An 18,220-nucleotide genomic window follows, 5' to 3' on the forward strand; every position below is an offset into this window, starting at 1 on the left:
TTGCAAAAATTAGAAAAAATTTTTAATTTCTCTAACTTAACTCGGGTTTGATCACATCAAAAAGGAGGAAATTGTTGGTACCCCATGGTAGTTTTGATGTGATCAACCAAAGTCAGGTTAGGTCTTGTTAATGTTTAACTCTGTGTCTAAGTGTGCAGGAGCTTAGAAGCACAAGAAGTCGAGCGGAAGATGCGGCTAGAGAGAAGGACGACACGGGAAAGAGTCGACGAACTCGTGCGTCTAAGGGACGAGGTGCTGCGGAAGAATACATCGGCGGACGAGAAGGACGTGCGCAACATGGTCCGAGGGACGAGAAGCCGGAGCGTAAGCCTGTTCGAGAAGAAGGCCGGAAAGTGGGTCCGGATGAGCCTTATTTCGGATGATCGCGATCACCCAGGTGATTGGAGTAGTAGAAGAGCGAAAAGAGATTGGAAATACTGCTAGAGGTGCCTTCAAAAGGAATTGAAGGCGCCTCCAAGGCGTCTGCATGGCGCCTTCGCGCCTCACTGTGGAAGGCGCCTTCCATGACTAGAAGGTGTCTTCGATGAACAGTACGAAGGCACCTTCCAGCCCTATAGAAGACGCCTTCGACCAAGCTGGTTTGAACGTTGGCGAGGATAAAGTCTTATCGTCGCTGGAGGCGCCTTCCAGCCCTATGGAAGGCATCTTCCGGCTAAGGATAAGACTTTTCAGGGCTATAAAATGACCCCTGGACCTAAGAAATAAAAGACAACACTTGTGATCGATTTATCTTGAGTTCTAAAGCTATAATTGAGTGTGTCAACTGTTGTAAGAGGCTTCTCCGCCTGAAGAAAAGTTTATTGAGCTTTTATTCTCCTTGGATTAACAATATCCCCGGTTATAATCAAATAATTCATCGTGTCTCTTTTTTTTAGTTTATTTACTTTGTTTATACAATTGTTCGATTTAATTACACTATAAAATTCGAGAAAGATTTACTTGATTTCTTTTGCAGGGTCATTCTCCCTCGTCTAATCGACCCCTTTCGGAACCCAACATTCACATGATCTTGAACTTGTTCCTGAAGAATATTTTGTTTTGATTATTTAGCATGCCTAGTTTAATTTTGCAATTGCAAATAACCATATTCACTGCAGGATTTTCAGCAATTTTATATTGCTAATCCATCCGCATGGTAATCTAAAGTTTATGCAAGATTTCATATCATTCCTCTCTCTAGGATTTCTTGGATGAAATAATGTGCATAAATGATGAAGATTTCTATCTAATTTTGTTAGTGTAATTTTAAATGTGAAACACATGTTATTCTTACTCTATTTCTAAGGCGGTAAAAATAAATTTGGTGCTCATCAAAGTCTATTTATGTTTTTCAATATAGTCAATTAAACTAAATAAATAAATTCAAACATAAATATATTTTACATTAACCATCGTCGTCTCCTAATAATAATAATAATAAACGATTAAGCTTAACAACTATTTGGATCATTTAATTCATTGTAGACTCAACTTAATTTATCTAGATTATCTTATCAAATAAATTAGAACATCATAAAATTTTAGCAAAATTTTGCTCAATTTGACTCATTTATAGTCTTATTTTATATATGATTAGTTGGAATTTATTTCACACTAATTCAAATATTGTTGTCTCTTGTATGTTTTGGTCATTATTTGTTAAACAACTAGTGAGAATTGGGCATCCATATTTATTGATCAATATTTTTTTAAAAGTAGTACAAGTGCCTGAGCTCGATTAATTTTAAGGATAAAGGGTAGTTCTTCTAATTTGTATTTATTCTTAATTGTGAGCATAAATGGTAGTCCTTCTAATTTGTATTTATTCGAGTTGCACAATTGTTATCCATTTAAATGGACTGCTCAAAACATAACTGATTTCTCACACCATAACAATCGACTCATAGATCCCATCAAATAAACCAAAATAACTATTTTAAAAAATATATAAAATTTTAAATTAATCGAATTTAATTTCTTTAATTCGATCAATTATTTCAATTTAATTGAGATTTTGCTCTTTCTTAGCCATAGCTTATGGACTTTTTTTTTCTAGTCAAATTCTCATATTTCAACACGCAACTCAACTTGTCTGATCGCAAATAAAATTTGGCAGTTCAAGTGAACTTCGCTAGACCCCTCTACCAATCTCAAACGAACTCCATGGAATTCAAGCTGAACAAAACAAAGAACCTCATTCAAACTAACAAGGAAAGTTAGCAAACTTTATATCAGCCTAAGATCCTCTCAATCCCAAGAAGACTTTTGTAGATTATAATTTATCAAAGAAAAATTTATGTGAAGTTAATAAAAAAAACTGACCTTTTCCAACCTCATTGAGAGATCGAAGGCAAAAACTAGATCACTTATCTACTGAAGTCTATTTACTTTCTCAAAAATGCTGTCAAAATATTTGACTTCTAATGGTGTTAGACAATTTAAATCTTTTATTGAAAAAAAATCAAATAAACATGTTAAAGAGACAAATTGAAGAAATATGTAATTCAGATTTAGCTACTTGATCGAAGTGATTAGCTTACCAATAAGGAAATATTTAAGGGCGCATGACTCCTGATATATCTTGCTCTTCGAGAAGGTAGTGCACTGCTCAACCCTGCGAAGTTGAGATTAGTAGAGTTATCTGAAAACAAATTGTCAATACCAACATCTATTTCTACCCAACCGTAAATAAATATGAAATTCCCGAATGCCATGGCAGTAATTGGTATTAAAGTCACTTTAACAAGTTCCTAGTCGATTCACTTCAGTTGCCAGATTATAAGTTTAGACCAGGGCTTGCTTAATCCACGTCGCATCGTCTGATACAAATGAAACAATACCACAAGCAAGATGCAGATGGAAGTTCTAACTGTGCTAAGGCTACGAATTTAATGCCTAACAGCCTTCCTAGCTCTGAGAGATTCAAGGGCCTTTTTGCGAAGCTCAATCTCGAGTTGCTTCTCTTCGGACTCCGTTTCAAATGCATTGTCTGATGAGTAATGGCCCTTAATAGACGCAGCTCCATCATCGTTGCAATCCTTCTCAAAATCAGATGGGGGTGTTACAGTATCTGCAATCTTAGTTTTATGCTTCTCTGAGTGCCGTTCTAATCTTTTGTGGTGCCTCTCTTGTCGCCTCCGCCTTTTTTCCTCCTTCCGCAACCTTCTCTCATCTTTCCTTCTTCTCTTGATTTCCTTCTTGTCTTCAATATCAGAATCCGAGTGGGAAGTGTTATCTGAATCTCTTTTATGTTTATCAGACCTTTTGTGCCTTTTCTTTTCCGAACTCCTATGTTTATGTTCATCAGTCTCTTCTTTGTAATGTCTTGTTTTGGGCTGCATTTCAGCATCAGATGGAGAGAGCGTCAAGGATTGCCGGTCACCACTGGAATGTTTTTCGCCCCGCACCCCCCTTTGAGGGCCATATTCAATACCAATTTGAGATTGCAACACTTGTGATACATTTCTTCTCGAAATATCCACACCACTGCCAGTTAAAATATAGGATTGTCAAATATGCATATAGTAAAATGCACAATAAACCTAGAGTATCATATTCTTGCTTGTGACCATACCGACATGGATTTGTAGCAAAATGTTTTGGGTCACAGAACAAAAACTTTGATTTTGGTTGGGAATAGTCAAATATTTGCCAGCATGATTTCAAAAATAACTCCTCAAGTTTGACTTGTACCCTAATTAGCCAAGTTTAATGTATCACACAATCAAACTTTTTTCTTGTTCCTTTCATATCCACCTATTAATCTATGTTCTGACTCCAAAAACTATAAACCTAGTCTCCTGGCTATGTTTTGACATGAAGCATTGGTCGAGATAACACTCTTCATTTAATTGATCAAAAGACAATTGCAGATTATAATTACCATAATTTGGTGAAGTTAATTATTAACTTCAAGTTAGAATACTCACTTTTTTCTCAACACTTTTATTCACTACCTTGTTTTCAATTATTTGCACTTGTGAAGTTGTTGAGCACTAAATGCTATCTAGTTGATATCAACTAAAAATAAACAAATAATTTAAGTAATTAATTTAGACCAGAATCAAACAAATAGAAATGGCATTGGTCACAAAAGAATGTAACAATATGATACTAACAGAAGTAAAAGGATTACCTATTCCATTCATCATCTGACTTTGATTTCACATTTGATGGATGACTTTGGATGCCTGTGGAGTGAACCAATTGACAACACATAAATAGAACTCTTCTAGATTAAGTAGCAGAAAAGCTACTTTTTCATCTCTGCTTCTAGAAATTTACCTTTCTTAGATGTTGAATTGATGTCATGATACGCATCCTCACTGAGAATCAGAATCAACATGAAAAGAAAATAAGAGATTGAGTAGAGATTTTGCAATTACAAAAAAGAAAGAACAAATTTTACCGGATAACATCAGCTTTTTCCTTGTCATTATTTATTCCCATGCTATCATGAGGCATTCGTTTGTCAAATTGTTTGGTGGTAGCATCTTCAGACAACCTGCAAGAGAATTTGCACAACAATCTCTATGATAAATTGACAAAGCCTAGCCAAGAAAAAGAGAAGACAAAAGATCAAATGCAACATGTGTACCTATTGCTTCTTAGGTTTGTTCTCCTTGAATTACTAGGTGAGACTGACCGCCTTGAAGAATTTTCAGGCAACATGCGATGATCATCATCATCATCGATGTCAATTTGATCTCTAGAATCTTGACTGGGCGACTTAGAAGAACCTGGCAATTTGCGCAGAATGCGGTCTGGAATATTCCGCTTTGAGCCAGTATGTTCGTCCAACACTTTGTGTGAAGCAGTATGAGATGATGATCGTCCCTCCCCAGCCCTGCAAGAGAAACAAAATAATGCAAAACAGAAAGACAAAAGTGGGGCAAAGAATTATCCTTTTCACATGCAGATATTCAATAAATGAAAAGAGTAAGTTGGTTTAGGAGTACCTCTTAGATGCATAGTCATCCTCAAGCCTTCTAGTATCGAAGCCATTGGTTCTGCTATCAATTTCCCTAATTGAACCTCTATGATTCCTATTAGGACTGTGGCTGTTGCAATTGTATCAGCATAACAAAATTGAAGCAGCAACAATAGTTACAAAGAAAACAAAACGGTGTTGTTCACTTAATCATCACCTTTTCCTTGAAGGTTGAGACAGTTGAGCATTGGCACCATAACCCCTAGGCGATCTTCCTTGTCCTTGACGAGAAGGATCTGAAGATAATCTCTTTGGAGACAAGGATCTATATTGCTGAGGGGGAGAAGACCTACGTCTGACAGGAGACATGTGACGTACTGGAGAAGGTGATCTTCTCTGGCGTGAAGGAGAAGGTGACCTTCTATGGCGCGAAGGAGGAGATCTTCTATGGTGTGAAGGAGATGGTGATATTCTGCGACGTGGGGGAGATGTTCTCCTTCGATGTGCCAGAGAAGGTGATCCCCTACGTGCTGGTAAAGGTGACCTCTTGCGGCGTATGGGAGAAGGTGATCTCCTTCTATATCCGGGAGAAGGTGATCGCCTACAACGTTCAGGTGAAGGTGAATCTCTGCGAAGTCTAGGAGAAGGTGAGTCCCAGCGGCGTCTAGGAGAAGGTGATCTTCTGCGATTTTGAATGGGGGATCTACGACGTGAGGGAGGAGACCTATGGCGCAGTGATAATGGAGAACGTCGTCCATACAGATATTTACGTCCAGACAAAGGTGATCCATGCCTTGGTGTTGAAGGCGATCTTTGTCTAGCATAATGAGATATGTGTCTCGGAGGTGACCGATTATTCCTTGGTGAATATCTATGGCGAGGAGAAATAGATCTTCTTGCTGGAGATTTATACCGCCTTTCCAATGAAATAGAATTCCTAGGTGGAGAATGATACTGCTTACTAGGAGAACGGCTACGTGATTGGGAAGAAACAGATGCACTCCTTGACCTCCCTTCCCTGGTAAAGAAGCATGTGAGCTAGTTCAGATTTGCCACAAAAAGAACATGGATAAGACCTCAAATTCACAGAAAGAATCATGACAAGTGCATAGGTGAATGAAATGTCCTGCGTCTTCCGTTGGTTACTATCGCGTATATCCTCTTTAATATCTATTATCAAAAACAAACTAGTGGCACAATTAACTTCCTCAATTGGTCACTATCACCTTAAAGATGTCATAAATATTTCAGAAAATAAAGTATGACAACTCAGAAGAGTTTGCTGAATTTAAGCTAAATAATTTGAACACATTAACTAGATAATAGTGTCAAGTTTATCCAAAATTATGGATAGTGATTGGTTCGAGGTCATGCTTATAAATTATTTACATGAAGCAGTATGATAACCAGATAGTAAAATGTCAACTTCTATAGGATCCAAAAAAAGAAGGTACTTTAAGCTCCCAGATTTAGAATCTGATTTGCTGAATGACAGGCTTGGTGAAGAAGTCCTGAATAAAGACAATATGATTACGTAGTTAAGACTGAGAAACCAAACCCAACATACTAAAGAGAGCTCTGAATCAAACAAACAGGACAATGTTACCGAATAGGAGAAGAATAATCATTCATGGGTGGACAAAGATAGAGCCTAAGGAAAAGAAAAGAAATTATTTAGCTTACATCTAATCAAGTTCACAATACCAAAGATCTATATTTTCCCTTCAAGACTACTAATATTTAGAATATAGTAACAAGAGCTATCTTATCGTGGTTTATAAGAACCAACAAATACTAGACCAAACTTTACCTCATGGGACCAGTAGTAAAAAGCATATGCTAAAACCAATTGTTGCAAATGCCTACAGGCTAAAGAAAGATCTATTAGAAATTCAGACATAGAAGTTCCAGAAAAAGCAAATATGAAACAGTGGCATAGTTATACTGGTGTAAAGAGACAACGTCAACCACAGCCAACAGATAATGATAATAAGTGTTCTAGATAATATTGCAGAAACCAAATAAGAAAAAAATCCTTTACCCAATGTATCAACTACATGAAGCTCGGTTTAAGAAAAGATTGACATTTCCATCAGACATACAGGAAAGAAATGCCACTATCAAGAAATTTAAATTTTAGAAGACCTACATATTTGAATATTGGATAAAAGATTGTATGCAGAGATAACATAGAGCAATAATAAGAGCAGAAATAGCACAAAACAATGAAAAAAAATGACTGGTCTAAATAAAAGGACAGCCTGGTGCACAAAGTTCCCGACAATGTGGGGTCTAGAGGAAAGGTTATTGTACACAGCCTTACCCTACTATGCAAGAAGTTGTTTCCGCAACTCAAACATGTGACCTTTAGGTTACATGGAAGCAACTTTACCATTGGACCAAGGCTCTCCTTGAAAAAATTGAAGGGTCTAAATAGGAAAATTTAGCTAAATCTAACAGAATTAGATCATTGTTCTGCAAAGTTGCATGTGTCACTAGATTACTTCTACAAAAAAAAGACTTGTACACTTTGATGTTGCTTGTACGCAGAGACAACAGAGTAATAGTGATAAAGGGAAATAGCACAACACATTGGAAAAATTGATGGGTTTGAAGAAAATTCTGTGGTATTTAGGAATTTATAGCTAGATCTAACAGAATTGGACTGCTGTATCCTACAAATTTGCACGTACCCCTAGATTACTTCTGTAAGAAAATATTAAAATAGTAAAGACGTGTACACTTCAGTGTTACTAAAAATAGTTGTTAATTTACAGGTATTTAAATTTGCACTATTCAAGGCATAGATGTATATTAAAAAAATTCAAGCTTCTTAAATTTCGGTAATGTAAAGGTTGGAGCAATCATACAAACCTATAAAGTTGATGTTTGTACACTTCTAAACTAGTAACAAATGAAAAAAAAATCATAAACAACAAACTGTACACTACTATTTTAGTTTCCACAAAAGTGATATTTTGCGAATTTGAAAATTTAAAAGAACTGTAATAGAAGTGAAGTGACATCACATTGTACTAACCGTCTTTTTACCACTGGACTTTTCTCAATCTCTGTACCCCTCTCCTCTAATTGAAGTCTTGAATCTTTCGACTGTGAATGTCTTGAACTTGAGCCAGAAATTGCATTCGCGGATCTTGAATTACCAGCTTCCACGTCCTACAGTAGTTTGAGGTAAAGAAGTATATGAACTGAACCCAAATAATCGCACAAGCTAGCTGAATGGCATCAAGAGACAACCATAAGTCAAAATTAAAAAAAAAAAAAAAGTAAGCTCAGGAAATAATCAGATCAATATTGTTAAATACCAGCCTCTTCTGCTTCTCTTGCTCAAATTCTCTACCTTCCCTTTCCTTTCTCTTCTGAATTTCCTGAGTTATCATATCACTCTCAACCTACAACAGAAATATCTATGGCAAATCAACATGGAGAAGGCCAAAGCTTTAAGGTAACATGCAAACTTAAAATTGCAATAAAACCTTTCGTTTTCTCATTTCTTCTTGTTTTGCATCCAAGAACTGCTGGGGAACACCACTTGCGTTATCTTGAGCACTGAGGAGAAGTCCCCAAAGCTCTTTCATGAACTTCCCAGTGTTCTTCTCTAGAAATCCTGTAAGCTGTATCTGAATCTGTTTCCCATCCACTCCCTGCATAACAAGTAAAAGAACAAACTTAACTTGGCAAACTAGGCACGATAGTTGCACCAAAAACATAGCAGCATCAGCATCATGCCTTGCCATCCAGAAGTCCATAAACAAAGTTAATGAGAACTTCGTCCTCAAATCCAAGCAGCTCTGTGACCCTAGTTGCAATCCAAGGCTTGATAACATCCATCTTCACCTTCGTCATATCCACCTAAACATGAAATTGATCTAACTTTCCGTTTCGCTTATGATAAGTAAACAACGAAGTTCAACCAGGAACCTCAGGATCTAACACCAGATATACGATCTATTACTTGAAATGATGAGATCACTCACCGGGTGCTCGAGCTCCAGGGGGAACTTCTGGGACTTGAGTAGCTTCGCCTGCTTGTTGGAGAACCGGGTGTCCTGCTCCGCCGAGGTGCCCTGAGGCGACGAGAGCGAGTTAGTAAACCCCAATCGAATCCCTAGGTTTACGTGGAGTAGCACAGAAATCGAGGAGGGAGATGGATTCGCTTACCCGGAAGAAGCCGCCCGACATCCTCCTCTCCCTCTAGGGTTTCGAGAAGAGGGGCGAGAAGAGAAAGCAGCCAACCCTCGAAACCAGAAGAGGGCTGTGAAGCTAGAACTCGAGGGTTTCTTCGGGCACGCGCAATAAATGCCCGAGCTGAACAAAACGAGACATTTATGCTTTCGATTACGGCCCAGATGTGGATGGGCCACGGCCCGGCCCATCCACGACGATCCATCCATGGCTGTAACTTTGACTATACTGATTTTCTGTGGTTTAAGAGCTTTGTTCATAGAAGATCCTCTTCTTAAGTTTCCCAATGAAATTCTTCAATCTACTGATTACGAATGGCGATCGAAACCTCAAACAACATTTTTGGAATAGTTGGCTACTTATCAAACCGACATGTGCAAACCATCAGTACAAAGATAACTGTAAGAAGATACATTTCCCATCTTATGCTTGTCGCAAACACAAAGTAAGCTAGTTGTGTTAAAATGAAAATGTTTTGCAAGTGTTCACCGAGAAATCAAGCAGCATTCATCCATTGAGAAAGGCCACCATTGAGACCTTGTGACAGCTTAACTAATTCATCTACCTAAGGCATTTGTAGATCTGATCTGCAAGGCATTTCCCGTTTGTTCGTTGCAAAATACTCTTTTCTTGCACATTTTGTTATCTACATCTAAACTTGTCAATTGCGATCACTAACAAACTCGGCAATTTTCAACATGAATATATGGTTACAATGAGAAGCATGTTTAGGTAAAGTTCAAGCAATTCGGTTTCAATAATATCACAGCACTACTTTAACCTCGGTTATCAAAGATGACACCATAAACAAAAAGAAAGAAACAGTGGGAGTTATTTTTACATGTAGTCATTTCTTTAGCTGGAGAGTTGTCGAGAGTACCCGCCACATATAATGGGCATAGTATGTCGTCTAATTACGTAGAGGCTCAGCAACCGCGTCTTGCCTGTTGAACATCAATTTGAGCGATGAAAAATTACAAATTGTTTCTGTGAACTATGGGATGACAGTCAATGTAAACGAAAGTTAAGGTCAAAGAAACTTGTACTAAAACACAATAAATTGCAAATATTAAGATCACTAACTAGATATCCACAAAAATGCAAGATCAACAAAATACTTGGTCCAATCATGAAGTATCACTTTTCTTCGCGGACTATAAATTAAAAAGACACAATGTCGACAACACTAACATTAAGGTGCCTGGTCATCTATTAGGAAAAGATGCCTGTACGATCTGCATATGATCAAATGTATTATGTGTAATTCAGACTAGAGGGTAGCCTTATTAAAAGAGCTACACCCCTCAAGAAAATCCAGTAAAGCTCAAGAAGCTAGACAACCTCCTAGCCTATCGGCATAGCATTCAAGCAGTAGCCATTCGTGGACATGTTTACCCTAGTAAAATTACATATTCCAAAAAGCATATTATTATCTGAGCTAATAAATTCACCAAAATCAATATCCTTAGCTTTTATGTTTTACTGACTTGAAGCTTATTTAATAGTATTAATGGAGTTATCACGATAAAAAGATGCATAATTTGATATTAGATATTGTGGATAGACCAGAAGAAATCAAGCAATATTTGAAAAGAGTTGGTGTGATGATCAGGAAATTTCCAGACATGAATAAATAATTTCCTGATAATACATTCATGTGGGCAATCCTTTTTAATGTGCATTACAACATTTACTAATTTTCGTGTGGATTTTTTCTTAAAATTTGAGGTTTAGCTAAAAACTAAAAGAGGGGAATTTTGGAGTACCAAGCCTGAAGATGCATGAAAGTAATGCCACAACGAGCTCCCAAAATCCTAGAGAATCAGATCAAAGCAAAAAAAAAAAAAAATCAACTTTCCATCAGTTCTATGTCATTCTAAACTAGCTCTGCCACTTGCATATTAGCATATATTCATTTAGAGTAACTTGCAGTTTAGATAGAAATGTCTTTCCAACATGATGAAACATAGGATTTTGAAAATATTACCAGCAAACGTGGAGAACGACGCGCAATCTCAGAGTGAAGCGCAGGCAGAGGACTCGGAGATGGCTTTGCAGGTTGGCTATTGTTGATTTTTTTAGCAGGATTAAACTGACAATCACTATCTTGGACATGAATATCATTTGGTGTCACTGTTGTTTCAGTTTTACTGTCCACAGAGATTGGAGGGGCCGATGACACTGTAACTGAAGACGGATCTGGAAATGCAAACATAGTTGCAGGTAGCATTCCTGTAATTAAACCAGAAAGCTTTCAGTGAGAGTAATCATGGAGAAGCACCAATTCAAATGCTTGAAAATCAGAAAAAGCAGAACAAAACTCATAGGGGAAAAAAAAAAGAGAATAATCGGCAGGCATGATACCTCCACATACTCTGCCCACATGGTAAAATACTAAGGCCATTCATACATTTAATCAAGCTTAAGAAATGAAACCACGAATATGCTAAATAACCTAACAGAGTAACAAATATAGCAATAAATATTTAAATAAGTATCTGGCTATTTCTCAACCCAAATGAAGAATGTGAACGGCCAAATAGATTTTGTCACTAAAGAAAATTTTAAATTCGAACTTAACTAGTTTAACAACTTCAGGTTGAAAAATATTTTTGGATACTCTACCATTTAATGCAGCAGCATCCTGGAACTTCTCTCTCATTATTCTTGCAAACTTGAATAAGCTATTTGTTTTATTCAATACCTGGATCAATTCAAGAATACCTTCCAAGTATGGTTTGCAGTCGAGTACTGAAGATTATGAGAAGGATTAAATATATACAAGAAGAAGAAAAAACAGCACGAGAAACTAAACTGATGGAGATGGTTATTTTTACGTTTATAAGCATCATTTTCAAGTCTGATGCTGAATGAGTGCTCATCATCTGGATTCTTCACATCAATTTTGTCAAAGATGAACTTGACCCCTTCACCAGAAGCATTGATAAATATGATAGAACCATTATAATAAACAAAGTCAAGAAAGTTCATATTTTACCTTCTCCACATTCAACTCGGAAACCAAGAAACCTACTGTACCACTCAATAGCCTCCTCTATCTTTTTTCTTTCGAGCATATCATGATTACTCTTCTCTTCTTGTGCTTTCAGATCTACGACAGGAATAAATTTAACCAGGTATGAATGACTACAAAACCAACTTCCAGCTACAATGTCCATAGTTAGAACTTGAAAGCATCTGAACTTCGACCAGAATTTTAAAAAAAAAATGAAGTGCAATTTATTCCTTGGTGTTTGGGGTATATTGTTAAACACATGACATAAAATCTAAAGGATACACCACATGGATGGTTACTCTTCTCATCTAATGCTACCAGATCTGAGGCAAGGAAAATATCTAACCAAGAATGCATGACTAATCAACCAGTTTCCAGCTACAATGACCATAGTTGCAATTTGAAACTAACTGAGCTTCAACCAAAAAAAGAAAGTGTAATGCATTTTTATTCCTTGGTGTTGTTCTTGCAAATTGTCGAGCAAAGTTTGTAACTTGTAACCATATCTAAAGGATACACCATATGCATGCAAACAATTATGTTATAGTTTTTGGAATCTATTACAGTATTCATATTATGACATTGATGTAATATATTGTATCTAGAATTTTAATTTTCCAATACAGAACATGTTCCTTTGATAGTTGATTGAGTTTATCTGGACGTTCCGCAACCTATTGTTGCAAGACCATAAAATTGCTTGTTTGGTTTATATTTAGGGGGAATCAAACTTGATCAATTACAGTACAGAAACAAGATTTTAAGACCAAGGCACCTATACCAAGGGATTAAATAAAGAATATTAATGATGTGTAAAAATTAGTCAAGCTTACTGTGAAAGACAACACCTAAAAGTATTAATTTATAAGCAGAAATTTGATATATAACTAGAATAAGGAAAGCAGGCTAATGTGCATACCAACTAATTGTTTTGAAATAGTTGAACCATACTCATCTTTCTTTCTTCTTAGTTCTGTAATTGTCTTCTTCAGTTGCTCAGATCTAGATATTGTGGTAGAAAGGACTTCAGCAATAGTAGCAGATTTAGAATCTTTAGCAGCCTTCGCTACAAAAACAAATCATAGACCAGATAAGTTGTTATCTAGCCCAGATAGAAAAGTTGTCATGGATAACTAAAAAGAACTTATATAAGTAACCAGCTGATGTTAGCTAGTTAGTTTCCTATAAATGCCTGATAAATTTAGTTCATATATTTATTCCATACATAATAAGTCTACGCAAGACAGGTGAATGCAATTTTGTCTTCTTCTTTTTTTGCAGATAATTCTCCATTTGCTTCTTCCTAATCCTACTCTGCTTTGTAAACTCATTATTCCGCCATAGGAAAACAAAATGATTGCGGTGTGAGGACTTCACATCATGATTTAAGAGGAGTTGAGGACCGTCACTCGATCCTATGGCAAAGTTCATTCCATACTTACCAATCATCTTCAAAAATATTCCTCCTTAGTGTATTTAATTTGCAAAGAATATCGTGATAATTGATGAAAGTACAAATAGCATAAACTCAAATCATAAATCATTGAGTGACTTGTTAAAATTAAAGGTTTTTAGTTAACTAGAAAAAAATGTGAATATATGAAGTGTAGTTTCAATAAAAAATAAATGGAAAAAAAATGAGGTGAATAAATATGAAATCTTGTAAGTAACATGTTTTACGTATTTTGGCTCTATTATGTAATAAGCAACAGAATGATGAAAATATAAATAATAAGACAAATAGTGGGTAGCTGAAATGAAGAGCAACAAGAGTAAACATCTTTCATCTTTGATACTGGTGGGAAAGGATCAAAATATTCCAGATAGGTGGAAATACAACAACAACAACAACTAAATCTTTTCCCACTAGGTGAGGTCGGCTGTATGAATCCTTTTACGCCATTGGGCTCTATCTCCTATTATATCATCATCTATATTTAAATAAATTTTATCTTGTTTTATTGTTGCTAACCAAGTCTTTTTTGGTCTTCTTCTTCCTCGTTTGATATGCATGTTTATCATAGTTTCACATCGCCTAACTGGAGCATTTATTGGTCGTCTAAGTACATGTCCGTACCATCTTAAACATATCTCTCGGAGTTTTTCTTCAATAGATGCAACTCCGACTTTCTTTCTAATGCTCTCATTTCTTATTTTGTCCATCCTCGTATGTCCACATATTCACCTTAACATCCTCATTTCTGCAACTCTCATCTTCTGCTCATGTGCTCGAGTCATAGCCCAATATTCAACTCCATATAACATAACAGGTCTAACTGCGGTTTTATAGAACTTACCTTTAAGTTTAAGAGGTACTTTACGATCACATAAAACACTCGACGCTCCCCTCCATTTCGCCCATCTTGCTTGTATTCTATGTAAGACATCTCTCTCAATCCCTCCATCGTTTTACAAAAATGATCCTAAATATTTAAATCTCTCAATTCCGGACAACTCGTCCTCTCCTATCTTAACAATTATTTCATTACTTCTAATATTGCTAAACTTAAATTCCATATATTCTGTCCTTAATATATTAAGCTTAAAACTTTTCTCTTCTAGTGTTTTCCTCCAAGATTCTAATTTAGCATTTACTCATTCACGTGTTTCATTTACCAAAATAATATCATCTGCAAACAACATGCACCACGGTACTGTGTCTTTATGTGCGCAGTAAGTTCGTCCATAATTAGTGTAAAAAGATAGGGACTTAGAGTTGATCCTTGATGCTTCAGTTACTCCGCCTGAAGTGTTTACTATGATCGTTACATCCTCATGCATATCCTTAATTAGTTCAATATATGTTACGCTAACACCTCTCTTTTCTAAAATTCTCCATATAATTTCTCTTGGGACTCTATCATAAGCTTTTTCTAAGTCAATGAATACCATGTGCAGATCTTGTTTGTGCTCCCGATATTTTTCAATTAATTGTCTAAGAAAATGTATAGCTTCTATTGTCGACCTTCCAGGCATAAACCCAAATTGATTTTCTGTCACTGTAGTCTCCTTCATTAATCTTTTTTATATTACTTTTTCCCAAAATTTCATAGTATGACTCATTAGTTTAATACCCCTATAGTTTGCACAATTTTATGCGTCTCCCTTGTTCTAATATACGGGAACTAGAGTACTTATCCTCCATTGATAAAGTATTTTTTTCGTTTTCAATATTATGTTAAATAATTTTATAAGTCATTCAATACCTTGTTTCCCAAAGCACTTCCATACCTCTATCGGAATATCATTTGATCCAACGACTTTTCTATTGTGCATCTCATTTAAAATTTGCTTTACTTCTGAAGTTTGAATTCTACGATAAAAATTAAAATTTCTATGTTCATTTGACGTACTTAAATTACCTAAGTTAAGTTGGTCACCTAAACCTTCATTAAAAAGTTGATGAAAATACCTCTTCCACCGCTCTTTTATTTCTCCATCGTTTACTAATACCCTATTACATTCATCTTTAATACATTTTATTTGGCCAAGATCTCGTGTTTTCCTTTCTCTCATTTTAGCTATTCTATAAATGTCTCTTTCCCCTTCTTTTGTATCCAATTTTTGATATAATCGTTCAAAAGTTTCATTTTTTGCTTCACTCACTACTTTCTTAGCTTTTTTCTTGGCTATTGTATATTTTTTTAAGTTTTCCTCGTTCTTACAAATATATAATTTCTTATAAGCTATTCGTTTTTACTTCACTTTCTCTTGTACTTTCTCATTCCACCACCAAGATTCTTTACTTAGTGGTGCATGTCCTTTTGACTCACCGAGTACACTCTTAGCTATTATTTTCTACTTTGATATCATCTTATCCCATGTTTTATTAGAGTCATCGTATATTTCACCTAATGCTTGTACTTCTACCTTATCCTTAAATATATTTTGCTTCCCATCCTTTAACTTTCACCACTTAATTTTAGGAATCGTATATATTTTCTTTCTATTGTTACTATGCTTGAGGAGTATATCCAACACTACTACCCTATGTTGGATAGTTAAGCTTTATCCAGGGATGACTTTGCAATCTTTACAAATCTGTCTATCCTTTGTCCTAACCATAAGAAAGTCAATTTGCGATTTATTATTCCCACTCTTGAATGTGACTAAGTGTTCTTCTCTTTTCTTAAAAAATGTATTAGCTAATATAAGGTCATATGCTATCGCAAAATCTAATATAGTTTTCCCTTCCTCATTCCTCATTCCAAACCCATAACTCCCATGTACTCTCTCATATTCCTCATTTTTCACTCCGACATGCTCATTTAGATCACCTCCTATTAAAATCATTTCATTTGGTGGAATATTTTGTAATATTTCATCTAAGTTCTCCCAAAACCTTGATTTAGTAGTTTCATCTAATCTTACATATGATGTATATACGCTAATTATGTTCATAGTTTCTTTCGCCACTATTATCTTAAGGGCTATAATTCTATCCCTTTTTCTAACTACTCCTACAACTTCATCCTTTAACAAACTATCTACAATAATACCCACTCCAAATAGGTGGAAATAAATTCTTATTTTATGACATAAATAATGCTACAATACAAAAATATGTATGGTCTTTCCCTCCATTTAAATGAACTGTAGGTGAGAAATGAATACCTGAGAAAGCTTCGCGTAATTCAGCCTCCAAGCAATTGAAGTCATCTTTCAGCTTGAAGAGTTTTTCTGCATTGTGAAGAACAGAATATTACAAACCAATTTTTAAAAAGTGCAAGTATTTATCCCAGACAAATAAGACTATTCCCCATACGAAAGTTAAATTCATTTATTTCAATAAAAGTTTCAAATCTGCATGAACACAAAACAGAAAAAAATCCCCTTCAAAATTGTAAGTTAGATGCTATTATTGTGATCCCATCTTTCAAATTGTCTTCCAAGTTATATGACAATGAGTATAGTTTCAAATTTCAATTTTTAAACATCTCCAACTGCTTAGGTAAAGCAATTGTCATGATTGTCTTTCATTTTATATTAAATTTTTAGTATTTTTTTTTCTTGCATCCAAATGCATCTTCCTGAACCAACCATACTTAAATTTTAAACAATACAAACTTAAATCCACTTAACCTAATTTGAGCTTTCCATTAGTCAAGAGCGAACCTTTATCAGAAAAGAATAGGCAAACATGATCAGGAATATTCCCTCGTCAACTAGATACGACATTGACTGTCTCAAACAACCCACCAACTACATTGCAGCATTAACAGCTGTTAACCCTAGCAAAGTTTTCGATATTGAAAAAAAAAATGATTTTTGTTTTACAACTCTGCTCCGAAGAAAATAGTGATTGCAAGCTCAATCACTGTGAAGATGCTTCCTTCCTTTTTAGAGGTGAAACTTCGGGTATAAACAGAAAAGGCAAATCAAAAATGGAAATGAGCAACGGAAAACAAGAGTACGAAACCAAGATCCAAAATGGATGCACACTAGAATTCGAAATTGCTGTGCCTCGAGTTCCAGTGGATGGGAGTAAGGAAGACAGAAAGGAAGAGGAGGGACCAACCTCGATCTGCTAGGGTTAGCTCGGCCGAGGACCGGATTGAGGGGAGCGAGTGGCGGAAGGAACTGGTGCCGAGGCTCGCATTCTCCCGCCGGCTCAGCATCTCCTTTCCGCACTCGTGCCGCATCTCCGACATCCTCAGGTGGACGGGATCCTCCGCCATCGGCGACATCGACCCGGCGGCGACAGAAGATTCGGATTGAGTTCCCGCTCTCTTCTGCTGGGTTTCGACGTTTCGGTTCAAAATTTTTTGAACCGGTTCGTAAGGCCGTCAAATCGGAAATAAATAAATATTTATTGAATATATAAAATCTATATATTTTTAAATTTAATATATCTATAAATTACTATATTTGTATATATTCAAATAAAAAATTAATAATTAAATATTATATAATTTAATAAATAAATTTATTAATAAAATATTCATAAATTTTATTCAACAACATTAATATCCGACTTTTATTTATTTATTGTTAAATGAACATAAACAAATTTTATCCGATACTAAATTTATTCATAATCGATGCGGCAGTCTTTTTTTGACCAACCA

At 35.7% G+C, this 18,220-nt stretch overlaps 2 protein-coding genes across 6 annotated transcripts; both read right to left on the reverse strand.

The window, feature by feature from the left end:
- Positions 1-2,689: 2,689 nt before the first annotated feature.
- On the reverse strand, positions 2,690-9,268 carry LOC121976198 (serine/arginine repetitive matrix protein 1-like). 2 transcript variants are annotated; one of them, XM_042528270.1, is made up of 13 exons: positions 9,113-9,268; positions 8,929-9,018; positions 8,681-8,803; positions 8,428-8,595; positions 8,257-8,343; positions 7,971-8,107; positions 5,148-5,948; positions 4,959-5,054; positions 4,598-4,846; positions 4,409-4,504; positions 4,285-4,325; positions 4,136-4,190; positions 2,690-3,486 (listed from the first exon to the last, which is right to left on the reverse strand). In XM_042528270.1, the coding sequence occupies exons 1-13, from the start codon at positions 9,131-9,133 to the stop codon at positions 2,889-2,891; spliced, it is 2,562 nt and encodes an 853-aa protein (XP_042384204.1). In that variant the 5' UTR covers positions 9,134-9,268; the 3' UTR covers positions 2,690-2,888. The 2 variants fall into 2 exon arrangements, with proteins under 2 accessions (XP_042384204.1, XP_042384203.1); XM_042528269.1 differs by having other exon boundaries at positions 4,959-5,060.
- A 521-nt stretch (positions 9,269-9,789) lies between these two features.
- LOC121976199 (kinetochore protein SPC25 homolog) lies at positions 9,790-17,939 on the reverse strand. 4 transcript variants are annotated; one of them, XM_042528273.1, is made up of 9 exons: positions 17,671-17,939; positions 16,767-16,832; positions 13,072-13,218; positions 12,135-12,248; positions 11,974-12,063; positions 11,762-11,887; positions 11,124-11,368; positions 10,903-10,950; positions 9,790-10,080 (listed from the first exon to the last, which is right to left on the reverse strand). In XM_042528273.1, exons 1-9 carry the CDS (start codon positions 17,837-17,839, stop codon positions 10,063-10,065), a joined length of 1,023 nt encoding a protein of 340 aa, XP_042384207.1. In that variant the 5' UTR covers positions 17,840-17,939; the 3' UTR covers positions 9,790-10,062. The 4 variants fall into 4 exon arrangements, with proteins under 4 accessions (XP_042384207.1, XP_042384208.1, XP_042384209.1 ...); XM_042528272.1 differs by lacking the exon at positions 9,790-10,080 and adding an exon at positions 10,358-10,532; XM_042528274.1 differs by lacking the exon at positions 10,903-10,950.
- Between the last annotated feature and the right edge of the window lie 281 nt (positions 17,940-18,220).

This window comes from Zingiber officinale, chromosome 4B (genome assembly GCF_018446385.1).
Source record: "Zingiber officinale cultivar Zhangliang chromosome 4B, Zo_v1.1, whole genome shotgun sequence".
NCBI lineage: Eukaryota > Viridiplantae > Streptophyta > Magnoliopsida > Zingiberales > Zingiberaceae > Zingiber > Zingiber officinale.